This window comes from Oncorhynchus clarkii, chromosome 9 (assembly GCF_045791955.1).
Source record: "Oncorhynchus clarkii lewisi isolate Uvic-CL-2024 chromosome 9, UVic_Ocla_1.0, whole genome shotgun sequence".
NCBI classification, from domain to species: Eukaryota; Metazoa; Chordata; class Actinopteri; order Salmoniformes; family Salmonidae; genus Oncorhynchus; species Oncorhynchus clarkii.
This window is the reverse complement of record NC_092155.1, coordinates 75,122,327-75,143,667: the sequence shown is the minus strand read 5'-3', so window position 1 is coordinate 75,143,667 and position 21,341 is coordinate 75,122,327. Positions and strand designations below refer to the sequence as shown.

The window sequence follows — 21,341 nt, the reverse complement described above, 5'->3', positions numbered from 1 at the left end:
AACCTTCTAGTGTTGATACAGGTAACCTATTGACTGAACCTTCTAGTGTTGATACAGGTAACAACCTATTGACTGAGACCAAACCCTCTAGTGTTGATACAGGTAACAACCTATTGACTGAACCTTCTAGTGTTGATACAGGTAACAACCTATTGACTGAACCCTCTAGTGTTGATACAGGTAACAACCTATTGACTGAACCCTCTAGTGTTGATACAGGTAACAACCTATTGACTGAGACCAAACCTTCTAGTGTTGATACAGGTAACAACCTATTGACTGAACCTTCTAGTGTTGATACAGGTAACAACCTATTGACTGAGACCAAACCTTCTAGTGTTGATACAGGTAACAACCTATTGACTGAACCTTCTAGTGTTGATACAGGTAACAACCTATTGACTGAACCTTCTAGTGTTGATACAGGTAACAACCTATTGACTGAACCTTCTAGTGTTGATACAGGTAACAACCTATTGACTGAACCTTCTAGTGTTGATACAGGTAACAACCTATTGACTGAACCTTCTAGTGTTGATACAGGTAACAACCTATTGACTGAACCTTCTAGTGTTGATACAGGTAACAACCTATTGACTGAGACCAAACCTTCTAGTGTTGATACAGGTAACAACCTATTGACTGAGACCAAACCTTCTAGTGTTGATACAGGTAACAACCTATTGACTGAGACCAAACCTTCTAGTGTTGATACAGGTAACAACCTATTGACTGAGACCAAACCCTCTAGTGTTGATACAGGTAACAGGTAACTATTGACTTAGTTTTCGATGAGTTTAGTCTGGACACTTTAATATTGACGTTTGTTTGTTTGTTTGTTTGTTCAGAGATGACTGAGGAGGGCCAGAAACAGATGGACAGTGAGGGATGTAACTTCATCATGCAGCTGGTCAATAACTTCTGGAAGCTCCATGCCCTCAAACCAAAGAACGCTTTCCTGGCCCCTGCCTGTCTGCCAGGTAAACTCACATTGTCTTTCCTGGCCCCTGCCTGTCTGCCAGGTAAACTCACATTGTCTTTCCTGGCCCCTGCCTGTCTGACCAGGTAAACTCACATTGTCTTTCCTGGCCCCTGCCTGTCTGCCAGGTAAACTCACATTGTCTTTCCTGGCCCCTGCCTGTCTGACCAGGTAAACTCACATTGTCTTTCCTGGCCCCTGCCTGTCTGACCAGGTAGACTCACATTGTCTTTCCTGGCCCCTACCTGTCTGACCAGGTAAACTCACATTGTCTTTCCTGGCCCCTACCTGTCTGACCAGGTAAACTCACATTGTCTTTCCTGGCCCCTACCTGTCTGACCAGGTAAACTCACATTGTCTTTCCTGGCCCCTACCTGTCTGACCAGGTAAACTCACATTGTCTTTCCTGGCCCCTACCTGTCTGACCAGGTAAACTCACATTGTCTTTCCTGGCCCCTACCTGTCTGACCAGGTAGACTCACATTGTCTTTCCTGGCCCCTACCTGTCTGACCAGGTAAACTCACATTGTCTTTCCTGGCCCCTACCTGTCTGACCAGGTAAACTCACATTGTCTTTCCTGGCCCCTACCTGTCTGACCAGGTAAACTCACATTGTCTTTCCTGGCCCCTACCTGTCTGACCAGGTAGACTCACATTGTCTTTCCTGGCCCCTACCTGTCTGCCAGGTAAACTCACATTGTCTTTCCTGGCCCCTACCTGTCTGACCAGGTAGACTCACATTGTCTTTCCTGGCCCCTACCTGTCTGACCAGGTAGACTCACATTGTCTTTCCTGGCCCCTACCTGTCTGACCAGGTAAACTCACATTGTCTTTCCTGGCCCCTACCTGTCTGACCAGGTAAACTCACATTGTCTTTCCTGGCCCCTACCTGTCTGACCAGGTAGACTCACATTGTCTTTCCTGGCCCCTGCCTGTCTGACCAGGTAGACTCACATTGTCTTTCCTGCCCCTACCTGTCTGACCAGGTAAACTCACATTGTCTTTCCTGGCCCCTACCTGTCTGCCAGGTAAACTCACATTGTCTTTCCTGGCCCCTACCTGTCTGACCAGGTAGACTCACATTGTCTTTCCTGGCCCCTACCTGTCTGACCAGGTAAACTCACATTGTCTTTCCTGGCCCCTACCTGTCTGACCAGGTAAACTCACATTGTCTTTCCTGGCCCCTACCTGTCTGACCAGGTAAACTCACATTGTCTTTCCTGGCCCCTGCCTGTCTGACCAGGTAGACTCACATTGTCTTTCCTGGCCCCTGCCTGTCTGACCAGGTAGACTCACATTGTCTTTCCTGGCCCCTGCCTGTCTGACCAGGTAGACTCACATTGTCTTTCCTGGCCCCTGCCTGTCTGACCAGGTAGACTCACATTGTCTTTCCTGGCCCCTGCCTGTCTGACCAGGTAAACTCACATTGTCTTTCCTGGCCCCTACCTGTCTGACCAGGTAGACTCACATTGTCTTTCCTGGCCCCTACCTGTCTGACCAGGTAAACTCACATTGTCTTTCCTGGCCCCTACCTGTCTGACCAGGTAAACTCACATTGTCTTTCCTGGCCCCTGCCTGTCTGACCAGGTAAACTCACATTGTCTTTCCTGGCCCCTGCCTGTCTGACCAGGTAAACTCACATTGTCTTTCCTGGCCCCTGCCTGTCTGACCAGGTAGACTCACATTGTCTTTCCTGGCCCCTACCTGTCTGACCAGGTAAACTCACATTGTCTTTCCTGGCCCCTACCTGTCTGACCAGGTAAACTCACATTGTCTTTCCTGGCCCCTACCTGTCTGCCAGGTAAACTCACATTGTCTTTCCTGGCCCCTACCTGTCTGACCAGGTAAACTCACATTGTCTTTCCTGGCCCCTACCTGTCTGACCAGGTAAACTCACATTGTCTTTCCTGGCCCCTACCTGTCTGCCAGGTAAACTCACATTGTCTTTCCTGGCCCCTGCCTGTCTGCCAGGTAAACTCACATTGTCTTTCCTGGCCCCTGCCTGTCTGACCAGGATAGCTCACATCGTCTCATAGCTGGGTAGTGTTCAGTTTGGTGATATATATATTTTTTCAAACCAACATTTTTGTTTTACTTTGGATTTTTTTTGAGGGGGGGGGGGGACCCCACAGCGTGTTCTACTTAACTTTTTTGATCTGCTGTAAAAATAAATACATATATTTATTTAAAAAATCGGGATGTTTGTTTAGACTAATTATATAATAATCGATCAATTGTTGTTCCTCTCCAGGTCTGACCCACATTGAAGCTACAGTGAACGCATTGGTGGACATCATCCATGGGTTCTGTACCTGTGAGCTGGACTACATTAACGTGGCCTCCAAGATCTACATGCAGATGCTACTGTGTCCCGTACGTTCCTCAGTTACGCTTTAGACATAGACCTGTGGAAGATATATTTGCAATAGTCATTTTTTTGCTGTGTTGATCCTGGATCGGCATTTTTTGCTGTGTTGATCCTGGATCTGCATTTTTTGCTGTGTTGATCCTGGATCGGCAGTTTTTGCTGTGTTGATCCTGGATCGGCATTTTTTTGCTGTGTTGATCCTGGATCGGCATTTTTTTGCTGTGTTGATCCTGGATCGGCATTTTTTTGCTGTGTTGATCCTGGATCGGCATTTTTTTGCTGTGTTGATCCTGGATCGGCATTTTTCGCTGTGTTCAAACTTGTTTCTTTACCTAAAATAGCACTTAAATGATGTAAAAAAAAGTGTATTATAAAATACATTTTAAGTGATTTTGATTCTGTTTTGTATTCCAGGACACGTCTGTTAGCTTCGCCTGTAAGCAGGCCCTGATCCGAGTACTCCGACCCAGGAACAAACGCCGTCACGTGACTCTTCCTTCTCCCCCTCGCTCCAACACACCCATGGGTAGGTATCTCCTACCCCTGAAATCAGACCAGGGCTTTCAAACCCTGTTTTACTGGAGAGCAATCTTCCTGAAAGGTTTTCACTCGAATCCCATTTCGTAACTAATCTGATTCAGTTTATCAACCCAGCTAATAATTCGAATCAGGTGCGTTGGATTAGTGTTAGAATGAAAGCCTAGAGGACGGGAAATCGACAGGAACAGGGTTAGAATGAAAGCCTAGAGGACGGGAGCTCTCCAGGAACAGGGTTAGAATGAAAGCCTAGAGGACGGGAGCTCTCCAGGAACAGGGTTAGAATGAGAGCCTAGAGGATGGGAGCTCTCCAGGAACAGGGTTAGAATGAGATCCTAGAGGACAGGAGCTCTCCAGGAACAGGGTTAGAATGAAAACCCAGAGGACGGGAGCTCGACAGGAACAGGGTTAGAATGAAAACCCAGAGGACGGGAGCTCGACAGGAACAGGGTTAGAATGAAAACCTAGAGGACGGGAGCTCGACAGGAACAGGGTTAGAATGAAAACCCAGAGGACGGGAGCTCGACAGGAACAGGGTTAGAATGAAAACCCAGAGGACGGGAGCTCGACAGGAACAGGGTTAGAATGAAAACCCAGAGGACGGGAGCTCGACAGGAACAGGGTTAGAATGAAAACCCAGAGGACGGGAGCTCTCCAGGAACAGGGTTAGAATGAAAACCTAGAGGACGGGAGCTCGACAGGAACAGGGTTAGAATGAAAACCTAGAGGACGGGAGCTCGACAGGAACAGGGTTAGAATGAAAGCCTAGAGGACGGGAGCTCGACAGGAACAGGGTTAGAATGAAAACCTAGAGGACGGGAGCTCGACAGGAACAGGGTTAGAATGAAAACCTAGAGGACGGGAGCTCTCCAGGAACAGGGTTAGAATGAAAACCTAGAGGACGGGAGCTCTCCAGGAACAGGGTTAGAATGAAAGCCTAGAGGACGGGAGCTCGACAGGAACAGGGTTAGAATGAAAACCTAGAGGACGGGAGCTCGACAGGAACAGGGTTAGAATGAAAACCGAGAGGACGGGAGCTTTCCAGGAACAGGGTTAGAATGAAAACCCAGAGGACTGGAGCTCGACAGGAACAGGGTTAGAATGAAAACCCAGAGGACTGGAGCTCGACAGGAACAGGGTTAGAATGAAAACCTAGAGGACGGGAGCTCGACAGGAACAGGGTTAGAATGAAAACCTAGAGGGCGGGAGCTCGACAGGAACAGGGTTAGAATGAAAACCTAGAGGACGGGAGCTCTCCAGGAACAGGGTTAGAATGAAAACCTAGAGGACGGGAGCCCTCCAGGAACAGGGTTAGATAGCCTTAAACTAGAACCAATAGAACTGCCAGAAAGTGTTTAAGTTAATTTCAGAACAGTATAAAAACAAATTAAAAAACAGATATTTTTGTTTAGACTTTTCAGTTCTTCTATATTTTAGAATCGTTTTTCAACGTCCTCTACTCTATTCATCTCTTAAAGAGTTAGGAGCGAAGGCTTGGACAAATCAGAAACCACTAAATGATTTCATCGTCGCTAAGTGTTCTCCTTTCTCCCTCCTCCTCCTCCAGGAGACAAAGACGATGATGATGAGGATGATGTTGATGACAAGATGCAGCCGTCAGGGCTGACGGGAGGAGAGGGGGGCAGGCAGGAGAGTCAGGAGCAGGGTGAGGTCGACCATGGCGACTTTGAGATGGTGGTGAGTCTCTTTGAGATGGTGGTGAGTCTGGTCCAATCGCTAGTGTCCACTCCTCCTCACCCACTCCTCATACACACTGTAGTAATCTAGTGTCCACTCCTCATACACACTGTAGTAATCTAGTGTCCACTCCTCATACACACTGTAGTAATCTAGTGTCCACTCCTCCTCACCCACTCCTCATACACACTGTAGTAATCTAGTGTCCACTCCTCATACACACTGTAGTAATCTAGTGTCCACTCCTCATACACACTGTAGTAATCTAGTGTCTACTCCTCATACACACTCCTCATACACACTGTAGTAATCTAGTGTCCACTCCTCATACACACTGTAGTAATCTAGTCCACTCCTCATACACACTGTAGTAATCTAGTGTCCACTCCTCATACACACTGTAGTAATCTAGTGTCTACTCCTCATACACACTCCTCATACACACTGTAGTAATCTAGTGTCCACTCCTCATACACACTGTAGTAATCTAGTGTCCACTCCTCATACACACTGTAGTAATCTAGTGTCCACTCCTCATACACACTCCTCATACACACTCCTCATACACACTGTAGTAATCAAGTGTCCACTCCTCATACACACTCCTCATACACACTGTAGTAATCTAGTGTCCACTTCTCATACACACTGTAGTAATCTAGTGTCTACTCCTCATACACACTGTAGTAATCTAGTGTCCACTCCTCATACACACTGTAGTAATCTAGTGTCCACTCCTCATACACACTGTAGTAATCTAGTGTCCACTCCTCATACACACTCCTCATACACACTGTAGTAATCTAGTGTCCACTCCTCATACACACTCCTCATACACACTGTAGTAATCTAGTGTCCACTCCTCCTCACCCACTCCTCATACATACTGTAGTAATCTAGTGTCCACTCCTCATACACACTGTAGTAATCTAGTCCACTCCTCATACACACTGTAGTAATCTAGTGTCCACTCCTCATACACACTCCTCATACACACTGTAGTAATCTAGTCCACTCCTCCTCACCCACTCCTTATACATACTGTAGTAATCTAGTGTCCACTCCTCCTCACCCACTCCTCATACACACTGTAGTAATCTAGTGTCCACTCCTCATACACACTGTAGTAATCTAGTCCACTCCTCATACACACTGTAGTAATCTAGTGTCCACTCCTCCTCACCCACTCCTCATACACACTGTAGTAATCTAGTGTCCACTCCTCATACACACTGTAGTAATCTAGTGTCCACTCCTCATACACACTGTAGTAATCTAGTGTCCACTCCTCATACACACTCCTCATACACACTGTAGTAATCTAGTATCCACTCCTCATACACACTGTAGTAATCTAGTGTCCACTTCTCATACACACTGTAGTAATCTAGTCCACTCCTCATACACACTGTAGTAATCTAGTGTCCACTCCTCATACACACTCCTCATACACACTGTAGTAATCTAGGGTCCACTCCTCATACACACTGTAGTAATCTAGTGTCTACTCCTCATACACACTCCTCATACACACTGTAGTAATCTAGTGTCCACTCCTCCTCACCCACTCCTCATACACACTGTAGTAATCTAGTGTCCACTCCTCATACACACTGTAGTAATCTAGTGTCCACTCCTCATACACACTGTAGTAATCTAGTGTCCACTACTCATACACACTGTAGTAATCTAGTGTCCACTCCTCATACACACTCCTCATATACACTGTAGTAATCTAGGGTCCACTCCTCATACCCACTGTAGTAATCTAGTCCACTCCTCATACACACTGTAGTAATCTAGTGTCCACTCCTCCTCACCCACTCCTCATACACACTGTAGTAATCTAGTGTCCACTCGTCATACACACTGTAGTAATCTAGTGTCCACTCCTCATACATACTGTAGTAATCTAGTGTCCACTCGTCATACACACTGTAGTAATCTAGTGTCCACTCCTCATACATACTGTAGTAATCTAGTGTCCACTCCTCATACACACTGTAGTAATCTAGTGTCCACTCCTCATACACACTGTAGTAATCTAGTGTCCACTCCTCCTCACCCACTCCTCATACATACTGTAGTAATCTAGTGTCCACTCCTCATACACACTGTAGTAATCTAGTGTCCACTCCTCATACACACTGTAGTAATCTAGTCCACTCCTCATACACACTGTAGTAATCTAGTGTCCACTCCTCATACACACTGTAGTAATCTAGTGTCCACTCCTCCTCACCCACTCCTCATACACACTGTAGTAATCTAGGGTCCACTCCTCATACACACTGTAGTAATCTAGTCCACTCCTCCTCACCCACTCCTCATACACACTCCTCATACACACTAGTAATCTAGTGTCCACTCCTCATACACACTGTAGTAATCTAGTGTCCACTCCTCATACACACTGTAGTAATCTAGTGTCCACTCCTCATACACACTGTAGTAATCTAGTGTCTACTCCTCATACACACTCCTCATATACACTGTAGTAATCTAGGGTCCACTCCTCATACACACTCCTCATACACACTGTAGTAATCTAGTGTCCACTCCTCATACACACTGTAGTAATCTAGTGTCCACTCCTCATACACACTGTAGTAATCTAGTCCACTCCTCATACACACTGTAGTAATCTAGTGTCCACTCCTCCTCACCCACTCCTCATACACACTGTAGTAATCTAGTGTCCACTCCTCATACACACTGTAGTCATCTAGTGTCCACTCCTCCTCACCCACTCCTCATACACACTGTAGTAATCTAGGGTCCACTCCTCATACACACTCCTCATACACACTGTAGTAATCTAGTGTCCACTCCTCCTCACCCACTCCTCATACACACTGTAGTAATCTAGTCCACTCCTCCTCACCCACTCCTCATACACACTCCTCATACACACTAGTAATCTAGTGTCCACTCCTCATACACACTGTAGTAATCTAGTGTCCACTCCTCATACACACTGTAGTAATCTAGTGTCCACTCCTCATACACACTGTAGTAATCTAGTGTCTACTCCTCATACACACTCCTCATATACACTGTAGTAATCTAGGGTCCACTCCTCATACACACTCCTCATACACACTGTAGTAATCTAGTGTCCACTCCTCATACACACTGTAGTAATCTAGTGTCCACTCCTCATACACACTGTAGTAATCTAGTCCACTCCTCATACACACTGTAGTAATCTAGTGTCCACTCCTCCTCACCCACTCCTCATACACACTGTAGTAATCTAGTGTCCACTCCTCATACACACTGTAGTCATCTAGTGTCCACTCCTCCTCACCCACTCCTCATACACACTGTAGTAATCTAGGGTCCACTCCTCATACACACTCCTCATACACACTGTAGTAATCTAGTGTCCACTCCTCCTCACCCACTCCTCATACATACTGTAGTAATCTAGTGTCCACTCCTCATACACACTGTAGTAATCTAGTGTCCACTCCTCATACACACTGTAGTAATCTAGTGTCCACTCCTCATACACACTGTAGTAATCTAGTGTCCACTCCTCATACACACTGTAGTAATCTAGTGTCCACTCCTCATACACACTGTAGTAATCTAGTGTCCACTCCTCATACACACTGTAGTAATCTAGTCCACTCCTCATACACACTGTAGTAATCTAGTCCACTCCTCATACACACTGTAGTAATCTAGTGTCCACTCCTCATACACACTGTAGTAATCTAGTCCACTCCTCATACACACTGTAGTAATCTAGTGTCCACTCCTCATACACACTGTAGTAATCTAGTGTCCACTCCTCATACACACTCTAGTGTCCCACTCCTCATACACACTGTAGTAATCTAGGGTCCACTCCTCATACACACTGTAGTAATCTAGTCCACTCCTCCTCACCCACTCCTCATACACACTCCTCATACACACTAGTAATCTAGTGTCCACTCCTCATACACACTGTAGTAATCTAGTGTCCACTCCTCATACACACTGTAGTAATCTAGTGTCCACTCCTCATACACACTGTAGTAATCTAGTGTCTACTCCTCATACACACTCCTCATATACACTGTAGTAATCTAGGGTCCACTCCTCATACACACTCCTCATACACACTGTAGTAATCTAGTGTCCACTCCTCATACACACTGTAGTAATCTAGTGTCCACTCCTCATACACACTGTAGTAATCTAGTGTCCACTCCTCATACACACTGTAGTAATCTAGTGTCCACTCCTCCTCACCCACTCCTCATACACACTGTAGTAATCTAGTGTCCACTCCTCATACACACTGTAGTCATCTAGTGTCCACTCCTCCTCACCCACTCCTCATACACACTGTAGTAATCTAGGGTCCACTCCTCATACACACTCCTCATACACACTGTAGTAATCTAGTGTCCACTCCTCCTCACCCTAGTGTCCACTCCTCATACATACTGTAGTAATCTAGTAATCTAGTCCACTCCTCATACACACTGTAGTAATCTAGTGTCCACTCCTCATACACACTGTAGTAATCTAGTGTCCACTCCTCATACACACTGTAGTAATCTAGTGTCCACTCCTCATACACACTGTAGTAATCTAGTGTCCACTCCTCATACACACTGTAGTAATCTAGTGTCCACTCCTCATACACACTGTAGTAATCTAGTCCACTCCTCATACACACTGTAGTAATCTAGTCCACTCCTCATACACACTGTAGTAATCTAGTGTCCACTCCTCATACACACTGTAGTAATCTAGTCCACTCCTCATACACACTGTAGTAATCTAGTCCACTCCTCATACACACTGTAGTAATCTAGTGTCCACTCCTCATACACACTGTAGTAATCTAGTGTCCACTCCTCATACACACTGTAGTAATCTAGTCCACTCCTCATACACACTGTAGTAATCTAGTCCACTCCTCATACACACTGTAGTATTCTAGTCCACTTCTCATACACACTGTAGTAATCTAGTGTCCACTCCTCATACACACTGTAGTAATCTAGTGTCCACTCCTCATACACACTGTAGTAATCTAGTCCACTCCTCATACACACTGTAGTAATCTAGTGTCCACTCCTCATACACACTGTAGTAATCTAGTGTCCACTCCTCCTCACCCACTCCTCATACACACTGTAGTAATCTAGGGTCCACTCCTCATACACACTGTAGTAATCTAGTCCACTCCTCATACACACTAGTAATCTAGTGTCCACTCCTCATACACACTGTAGTAATCTAGTGTCCACTCCTCATACACACTGTAGTAATCTAGTGTCCACTCCTCCTCACCCACTCCTCATACACACTGTAGTAATCTAGTGTCCACTCCTCATACACACTGTAGTAATCTAGTGTCCACTCCTCATACACACTGTAGTAATCTAGTGTCCACTCCTCCTCACCCACTCCTCATACACACTGTAGTAATCTAGTGTCCACTCCTCATACACACTGTAGTAATCTAGTGTCCACTCCTCATACACACTCATCATACACACTGGTAATCTAGTGTCCACTCCTCATACACACTACTCATACACACTAGTAATCTAGTGTCCACTCCTCATACACACTGTAGTAATCTAGTGTCCACTCCTCCTCACCCACTCCTCATACACACTGTAGTAATCTAGTGTCCACTCCTCATACACACTGTAGTCATCTAGTGTCCACTCCTCCTCACCCACTCCTCATACACACTGTAGTAATCTAGGGTCCACTCCTCATACACACTCCTCATACACACTGTAGTAATCTAGTGTCCACTCCTCCTCACCCACTCCTCATACATACTGTAGTAATCTAGTGTCCACTCCTCATACACACTGTAGTAATCTAGTGTCCACTCCTCATACACACTGTAGTAATCTAGTGTCCACTCCTCATACACACTGTAGTAATCTAGTGTCCACTCCTCATACACACTGTAGTAATCTAGTGTCCACTCCTCATACACACTGTAGTAATCTAGTGTCCACTCCTCATACACACTGTAGTAATCTAGTCCACTCCTCATACACACTGTAGTAATCTAGTCCACTCCTCATACACACTGTAGTAATCTAGTGTCCACTCCTCATACACACTGTAGTAATCTAGTCCACTCCTCATACACACTGTAGTAATCTAGTCCACTCCTCATACACACTGTAGTAATCTAGTGTCCACTCCTCATACACACTGTAGTAATCTAGTCCACTCCTCATACACACTGTAGTAATCTAGTCCACTCCTCATACACACTGTAGTATTCTAGTCCACTTCTCATACACACTGTAGTAATCTAGTGTCCACTCCTCATACACACTGTAGTAATCTAGTGTCCACTCCTCATACACACTGTAGTAATCTAGTCCACTCCTCATACACACTGTAGTAATCTAGTGTCCACTCCTCATACACACTGTAGTAATCTAGTGTCCACTCCTCCTCACCCACTCCTCATACACACTGTAGTAATCTAGGGTCCACTCCTCATACACACTGTAGTAATCTAGTCCACTCCTCATACACACTAGTAATCTAGTGTCCACTCCTCATACACACTGTAGTAATCTAGTGTCCACTCCTCATACACACTGTAGTAATCTAGTGTCCACTCCTCCTCACCCACTCCTCATACACACTGTAGTAATCTAGTGTCCACTCCTCATACACACTGTAGTAATCTAGTGTCCACTCCTCATACACACTGTAGTAATCTAGTGTCCACTCCTCCTCACCCACTCCTCATACACACTGTAGTAATCTAGTGTCCACTCCTCATACACACTGTAGTAATCTAGTGTCCACTCCTCATACACACTCATCATACACACTGGTAATCTAGTGTCCACTCCTCATACACACTACTCATACACACTAGTAATCTAGTACTCCTCATCACACTGTAGTGTGTCCACTCCTCATACACACTGTAGTAATCTAGTGTCCACTCCTCATACACACTCCTCATACACACTGTAGTAATCTAGTCCACTCCTCCTCATACACACTCCTCATACACACTGTAGTAATCTAGTGTCCACTCCTCATACACACTGTAGTAATCTAGTGTCCACTCCTCATACACACTCCTCATACACACTGTAGTAATCTAGTGTCCACTCCTCATACACACTGTAGTAATCTAGTGTCCACTCCTCATACTCCTCATACACACTGTAGTAATCTAGTGTCACTCCTCATACACACTGTAGTAATCTAGTGTCCACTCCTCATACACACTGTAGTAATCTAGTGTCCACTTCTCATACACACTGTAGTAATCTAGTGTCCACTCCTCATACACACTGTAGTAATCTAGTGTCCACTCCTCATACACACTCCTCATACACACTGTAGTAATCTAGTGTCCACTCCTCATACACACTGTAGTAATCTAGTGTCCACTCCTCATACACACTGTAGTAATCTAGTGTCCACTCCTCATACACACTGTAGTAATCTAGTGTCCACTCCTCATACACACTGTAGTAATCTAGTGTCCACTCCTCCTCACCCACTCCTCATACACACTGTAGTAATCTAGTGTCTACTCCTCATACACACTCCTCATACACACTGTAGTAATCTAGTGTCCACTCCTCATACACACTGTAGTAATCTAGTGTCCACTCCTCATACACACTGTAGTAATCTAGTGTCCACTTCTCATACACACTGTAGTAATCTAGTGTCCACTCCTCCTCACCCACTCCTCATACACACTGTAGTAATCTAGTGTCTACTCCTCATACACACTCCTCATACACACTGTAGTAATCTAGTGTCCACTCCTCATACACACTGTAGTAATCTAGTGTCCACTCCTCATACACACTGTAGTAATCTAGTGTCCACTCCTCATACACACTCCTCATACACACTGTAGTAATCTAGGGTCCACTCCTCATACACACTGTAGTAATCTAGGGTCCACTCCTCATACACACTGTAGTAATCTAGGGTCCACTCCTCCTCATACACACTGTAGTAATCTAGTGTCCACTCCTCATACACACTCCTCATACACACTGTAGTAATCTAGGGTCCACTCCTCATACACACTGTAGTAATCTAGTCCACTCCTCATACACACTGTAGTAATCTAGTGTCCACTCCTCATACACACTGTAGTAATCTAGTCCACTCCTCATACACACTGTAGTAATCTAGTGTCCACTCCTCATACACACTGTAGTAATCTAGTGTCCACTCCTCATACACACTCCTCATACACACTGTAGTAATCTAGTCCACTCCTCATACACACTGTAGTAATCTAGTGTCCACTCCTCATACACACTCCTCATACACACTGTAGTAATCTAGTCCACTCCTCATACACACTGTATGTCCACTCCTCATACTCAATCTCACATGCACAAACAGGAGTCAAGTCGCATTACCACGGTAACATCCCGCCCTTAAAGGGGCAGGTGAACAGTTTTGTCTCTGTAATATTTTTGTTAAAATGTTCCGGTCGCAGAATAATGTGATTTTAAATTATTTGTCACATTTACTTCTTACAAATAATATATGTATTGTTTTAGAAACATGAACAAAAACTCATATGTTGTTGTTTGTTTTTTGTTGGTATACTTTTAGTGGCTGGTAAATAACAAAATCTGATTGGCTGGTCGAGTTTTAAATCTACCTGCCACAGTGGCTGGTGGCCCCAAAAATACATTTTTATGCCCTGCAAATAGCCATATAAACACACACCAAAATACTGTTCATGATGGAAAAAAATGTCAAACGTTATCTGTCGTTTCGATCGTGTTTTTTGCTTATTGTCTGTTGTGTCTGGTCTGTGTACCTCTATCCAGTCTGAGTCCATGGTTCTGGAGACGGCGGAGAATGTGAACAATGGAAACCCATCTCCCCTGGAGGCTCTTCTGGCCGGGGCCGAGGGCTTCCCCCCGATGCTGGACATCCCCCCAGACGCGGACGACGAGACCATGGTGGAGCTGGCCATCGCACTGAGTCTCCAGCAGGACCAGCAAGGTCGATACTCACTAATACAACACCATCGTGAGAGTCAATCACTTGAATATTCATATTTTACATTTACATATTGTGCTACTTAATCTGTTTTTTTCCAATAATCTTTTGCCTGGAAAGAAAGTAACATGTTCTACTGATTTGTTTCTGTAGCCTTGCTTGACATGATAGCATAGTTGGCTAATGCTAGCATGACCTTTTTAGAGTCTGGATCAGTAAACCACTGTCTTTGTGGGAGTTTGGGTTTGACAACCCTGTTGTAGCTATAATATTCTGGGCTCTAGCAGCCAGTGCCCTGGACCTCCCGGTCTCTCAGGTCAGACTCACTGTAGCAGTGAACTGTGAAGGTTTAGCTGTGTTGATAATGACCTTGTTGGTGGTGTTATGTTGATCCAGGCAGCAGCAGCAGTGCCCTAGGTCTCCAGTCTCTCGGTCTGTCAGGTCAGGCTCCCAGCTCTTCTTCTCTGGACGCAGGCACCCTGTCTGACACCACCGCATCAGGTAACGAAGCTCATTCTACACACGGGACTCCTACCATCTTTTAAATCTCAAGGGGACGGTTTTAAGCCCCGTTTGGTTCTTCATTAAAAGTGTCTTGTAGTTCAAGACTAGGATTATTCTGTGTTTGGGCAACTGGACTCAGTTTTCTATTCCAGTAACAAAAAAGCAGAATAGGGGAGGGAGGGTGTTTTTCCTGTAACAGCTGTGCTTATGCATCTAGAGGAGGGAGGGTGTTTTTCCTGTAACAGCTGTGCTTATGCATCTAGAGGAGGGAGGGTGTTTTTCCTGTAACAGCTGTGCTTATGCATCTAGAGGAGGGAGGGTGTTTTTCCTGTAACAGCTGTGCTTATGCTTCTAGAGGAGGGAGGGTGTTTTTCCTGTAACAGCTGTGCTTATGCATCTAGAGGAGGGAGGGTGTTTTTCCTGTAACAGCTGTGCTTATGCTTCTAGAGGAGGGAGGGTGTTTTTCCTGTAACAGCTGTGCTTATGCTTCTAGAGGAGGGAGGGTGTTTTTCCTGTAACAGCTGTGCTTATGCTTCTAGAGGAGGGAGGGTGTTTTTCCTGTAACAGCTGTGCTTATGCTTCTAGAGGAGGGAGGGTGTTTTTCCTGTAACAGCTGTGCGTATGCTTCTAGAGGAGGGAGGGTGTTTTTCCTGTAACAGCTGTGCTTATGCTTCTAGAGGAGGGAGGGTGTTTTTCCTGTAACAGCTGTGCTTATGCTTCTAGAGGAGGGAGGGTATTTTTCCTGTAACAGCTGTGGTTATGCTTACAGCCCCAGCATCAGACGACGAGGGGAGTACAGCCGCCACGGACGGTTCTACGCTACGGACCTCTCCGGCCGAGCACGGGGGCAGCGTGGGGTCAGAGAGCGGGGGGTCTGCCATCGACTCAGTGGCAGGAGAACACAGTGGTGAGTTGACACACAGTGGAAACTGTGATGCCCTATTCAAATGACCTTCCTAGTTTCCTTGGAAGTTATGATTTAGAATTTTTATTTTATTTTTAAATTTTACCTTTATTTAACTAGGCAAGTCAGTTAAGAACAAATTCTTATTTTCAATGACGGCCTAGGAACAGTGGGTTAACTGCCTTGTTCAGGGGCAGAACGACAGATTTGTGCCTTGTCAGCTCGGGGGTTTGAACTTGCAACCTTCCGGTTACTAGTCCAACGCTCTAACCACTAGGCTACCATGCCTCCTCTACACTCTAACCACTAGGCTACCCTGCCGCCTCTACACTCTAACCACTAGGCTACCCTGCCGCCTCTACACTCTAACCACTAGGCTACCCTGCCGCCTCTACACTAACCACTAGGCTACCCTGCCGCCTCTACACTCTAACCACTAGGCTACCTGCCGCCTCTACACTCTAACCACTAGGCTACCCTGCCACCCCTACACTCTAACCACTAGGCCACCCTGCCGCCTCTACACTCTAACCACTAGGCTACCTGCCGCCTCTACACTCTAACCACTAGGCTACCCTGCCACCTCTACACTCTAACCACTAGGCTACCCTGCCGCCTCTACACTCTAACCACTAGGCTACCCTGCCACCCCTACACTCTAACCACTAGGCCACCCTGCCGCCTCTACACTCTAACCACTAGGCCACCCTGCCGCCTCTACACTCTAACCACTAGGCCACCCTGCCGCCTCTACACTCTAACCACTAGGCCACCCTGCCGCCTCTACACTCTAACCACTAGGCTACCCTGCCGCCTCTACACTCTAACCACTAGGCTACCCTGCCACCCCTACACTCTAACCACTAGGCCACCCTGCCGCCTCTACACTCTAACCACTAGGCTACCCTGGCACCCCATGACATGGACATGTGAACGCCCTGTGGTGGAACTGTTGTGTTCATCTGTCTAATAAGTAATTATTTCAAGGAAAGGAGGCAGGGAAGGATGCACTTTTTAAGCCAAATCGAATCACAACTAATCCCTAGTGCTGTACCCACTAAACCCCTAGGTCCCCTGGGCACTTGGCGGAGGTCTGTTTTCCTCATGTACGTCCTCTTTCCTTCTCTCTCCCTCTAGTGTCGGGCCGCAGCAGTGCGTACGGGGACACAACCGTTGAGGGCCACCCAGCAGGACCAGGTAGTGTGAGCTCCAGCACAGGGGCCATCAGCACCACCACAGCCCAGCAGGAGGGAGATGGATCGGACGGAGACGCAGAGACAGAGGGGGACATCCACACCAGCAACAGGTCAGGTACCACCAAGGCACTGTGGTGGTTTGATTCTACATTGGACTATATGGTATGGACTTTCCCCTGTTTTGAACTTTGACCTGTTTGCAGTGGTGGTCCTTCGAAACGGTGCGATTTGACATCACTTCTCACGGAAAGAAGAATCTCGAAGGAGATTTTTTGATTGTGTATCTGATATCTGTACACACAGTACCAGTCAAAAGTTTTAGAACGACGACTCATTCAAGGGTTTTTCTTTGTTTTTACTATTTTCTACATTGTAGAATAATAGTGAAGACATCAAACCCATGAAATAACACAATATGGAATCATAGATTGTTCAAAGTAGCAACCCTTTTTCCTTGATATCTTTGCACACACTTGACATTCTCTCAACCAGCTTCACCTGGAATGCTTTTCCAACTGTCTTGAAGGAGTTCCCACATATGCTGTGCACTTGTTGACTGCTTTTCCTTCACTCTGCGGTCCAACTCATCCCAAACCATCTCAATTGGGTTGAGTTTGGGTGATTGTGGAGGCCAGGTCATCTGATGCAGCACTCCATCACTCTCCTTCTTGGTCAAATAGCCCTTGCACAGCCTGGAGGTGTGTTTGAATCATTGTTCTGTTGAAAAACAAATGATAGTCCCACTAAGCCCAAACCAGATGGGATGGCGTATCGCTGCAGAATGCTGTGGTAGCAATGCTGGTTAAGTGCCTTGAATTCTAAATAAATCACAAACAGTGTCACCAGCAAAGCCTCCCCAAACCATCACACCTCCTCCTCCATGCTTCACGCTGTGAACCACACATGCAGAGATCATCCGTTCACCTGCGTCTCACAAAGAAACGGAGGTTGAAACCAAAAATCTCAAAGTTGGACAAATCCAATTGTATTAGTCACATGCGCCGAATACAACAGGTACCTTACAGTGAAATGCCGAATACAACAGGTACCTTACAGTGAAATGCTGAATACAACAGGTACCTTACAGTGAAATGCTGAATACAACAGGTACCTTACCGTGAAATGCTGAATACAACAGGTACCTTACCGTGAAATGCTTCCTTATGAGCCCCGAACCAACAATGCAGTTTAAAAAAACTACAGATAAGAAATAAAAGTCAAAAGTAATTTAAGAGCAGCAGTAAAATAACAATAGTGAGACCATATACAGAGTCAATGTGGAGGCTATATACAGGGTATTACGGTACAGAGTCAATGTGGAGACTATATACAGGGTGTACTGGTACAGAGTCAATGTGGAGACTATATACAGGGGGTACCGGTACAGAGTCAATGTGGAGACTATATACAGGGTGTACCGGTACCGAGTCAATGTGGAGGCTATATACAGGGGTACTGGTACAGAGTCAATGTGGAGACTATATACAGGGTATTACGGTACAGAGTCAATGTGGAGACTATATACAGGGTGTACTGGTACAGAGTCAATGTGGAGACTATATACAGGGGGTACCGGTACAGAGTCAATGTGGAGACTATATACAGGGTGTACCGGTACCGAGTCAATGTGGAGGCTATATACAGGGGGTACTGGTACAGAGTCAATGTGGAGACTATATACAGGGTGTACCGGTACAGAGTCAATGTGGAGGCTATATACAGGGGGTACTGGTACAGAGTCAATGTGGAGACTATATACAGGGTATTACGGTACAGAGTCAATGTGGAGGCTATATACAGGGTGTACTGGTACAGAGTCAATGTGGAGACTATATACAGGGGAGGTACCGGTACAGAGTCAATGTGGAGGCTATATACAGGGGAGGTACCGGTACAGAGTCAATGTGGAGACTATATACAGGGGAGGTACCGGTACAGAGTCAATGTGGAGACTACAGTGCCTTGCGAAAGTATTCGGCACCCTTGAACTTTGCGACCTTTTGCCACATTTCAGGCTTCAAACATAAAGATATAAAACTGTATTTTTTTGTGAAGAATCAACAACAAGTGGGACACAATCATGAAGTGGAACGACATTTATTGGATATTTCAAACTTTTTTAACAAATCAAAAACTGAAAAATTGGGCGTGCAAAATTATTCAGCCCCCTTAAGTTAATACTTTGTAGCGCCACCTTTTGCTGCGATTACAGCTGTAAGTCGCTTGGGGTATGTCTCTATCAGTTTTGCACATCGAGAGACTGACATTTTTTCCCATTCCTCCTTGCAAAACAGCTCGAGCTCAGTGAGGTTGGATGGAGAGCATTTGTGAACAGCAGTTTTCAGTTCTTTCCACAGATTCTCGATTGGATTCAGGTCTGGACTTTGACTTGGCCATTCTAACACCTGGATATGTTTATTTTTGAACCATTCCATTGTAGATTTTGCTTTATGTTTTGGATCATTGTCTTGTTGGAAGACAAATCTCTGTCCCAGTCTCAGGTCTTTTGCAGACTCCATCAGGTTTTCTTCCAGAATGGTCCTGTATTTGGCTCCATCCATCTTCCCATCAATGTTAACCATCTTCCCTGTCCCTGCTGAAGAAAAGCAGGCCCAAACCATGATGCTGCCACCACCATGTTTGACAGTGGGGATGGTGTGTTCAGCTATGTTGCTTTTACGCCAAACATAACGTTTTGCATTGTTGCCAAAAAGTTCAATTTTGGTTTCATCTGACCAGAGCACCTTCTTCCACATGTTTGGTGTGTCTCCCAGGTGTCTTGTGGCAAACTTTAAACGACACTTTTTATGGATATCTTTAAGAAATGGCTTTCTTCTTGCCACTCTTCCATAAAGGCCAGATTTGTGCAATATATGACTGATTGTTGTCCTATGGACAGAGTCTCCCACCTCAGCTGTAGATCTCTGCAGTTCATCCAGAGTGATCATGGGCCTCTTGGCTGCATCTCTGATCAGTCTTCTCCTTGTATGAGCTGAAAGTTTAGAGGGACGGCCAGGTCTTGGTAGATTTGCAGTGGTCTGATACTCCTTCCATTTCAATATTATCGCTTGCACAGTGCTCCTTGGGATGTTTAAAGCTTGGGAAATCTTTTTGTATCCAAATCCGGCTTTAAACTTCTTCACAACAGTATCTCGGACCTACCTGGTGTGTTCCTTGTTCTTCATGATGCTCTCTGCGCTTTTGACGGACCTCTGAGACTATCACAGTGCAGGTGCATTTATACGGAGACTTGATTACACACAGGTGGATTGTATTTATCATCATTAGTCATTTAGGTCAACATTGGATCATTCAGAGATCCTCACTGAACTTCTGGAGAGAGTTTGCTGCACTGAAGGTAAAGGGGCTGAATAATTTTGCACGCCCAATTTTTCAGTTTTTGATTTGTTAAAAAAGTTTGAAATATCCAATAAATGTCGTTCCACTTCATGATTGTGTCCCACTTGTTGTTGATTCTTCACAAAAAAATACAGTTTTATATCTTTATGTTTGAAGCCTGAAATGTGGCAAAAGGTCGCAAAGTTCAAGGGGGCCGAATACTTTCGCAAGGCACTGTATATACAGGGGAGGTACCGGTGCAGAGTCAATGTGGAGACTATATACAGGGGAGGTACCGGTGCAGAGTCAATGTGGAGGCTATATACAGGGGGTACCGGTACTGAGTCAATGTGCGGGGGCACCGGTTCGTTGAGGTAATATGTACATGTAAGTAGAATTATTGAAGTGATAAGATGATAACAACAGAGAATATCAGTGGTGTAAAAGAGAGGGGAGGGGAGCCATTTGATTAGATGTTCAGGAGTCTTATGGGTAAAAGCTGTTAAGATGCCTTTTGGACCTAGACTTGGCGCTCTGGTACCGCTTGCTGTGCGGTAGCAGAGAGAATAGTCTATGACTGGTGTGACTGGAGTCTTTGACAATTTTTAGGGCCTTCCTCTGACACTGCCTGGTTTAGAGGTCCTGGATGGCAGGAAGCTTGGCCCCAGTGATGTACTGGGCCGTTCTCACTACTCTCTGTAGTGCCTTGCGGTCGGAGGCCGAGCAGTTGTCATACCAGGCAGTGATGCAACCAGTCAGGATGCTCTCGATGGTGCAGCTGTAGAACCTTTTGAGGATCTTGCCAAATATTTTCAGTCTCCT

At 45.6% G+C, this 21,341-nt stretch overlaps 1 protein-coding gene across 12 annotated transcripts in view; it reads left to right on the top strand.

Annotated features, from left to right (window-relative positions):
• Positions 1 to 21,341, top strand: part of LOC139416948 (ubiquitin protein ligase E3 component n-recognin 4) — a 147,288-nt gene that overhangs the window by 76,212 nt on the left and 49,735 nt on the right. For 7 of the 12 annotated variants that reach the window (XM_071166146.1, XM_071166141.1, XM_071166138.1 and 4 more), the window contains 8 exons: positions 849 to 980; positions 3,231 to 3,352; positions 3,762 to 3,873; positions 5,452 to 5,603; positions 14,402 to 14,579; positions 14,973 to 15,077; positions 15,850 to 15,987; positions 17,122 to 17,290. In XM_071166146.1, coding sequence (XP_071022247.1) covers positions 849 to 980; positions 3,231 to 3,352; positions 3,762 to 3,873; positions 5,452 to 5,603; positions 14,402 to 14,579; positions 14,973 to 15,077; positions 15,850 to 15,987; positions 17,122 to 17,290 — 1,108 coding nt within the window. The remainder of the gene's footprint in view (positions 1 to 848; positions 981 to 3,230; positions 3,353 to 3,761; positions 3,874 to 5,451; positions 5,604 to 14,401; positions 14,580 to 14,972; positions 15,078 to 15,849; positions 15,988 to 17,121; positions 17,291 to 21,341) is intronic. The other 5 variants (XM_071166148.1, XM_071166145.1, XM_071166143.1 and 2 more) reach the window with 2 other exon arrangements.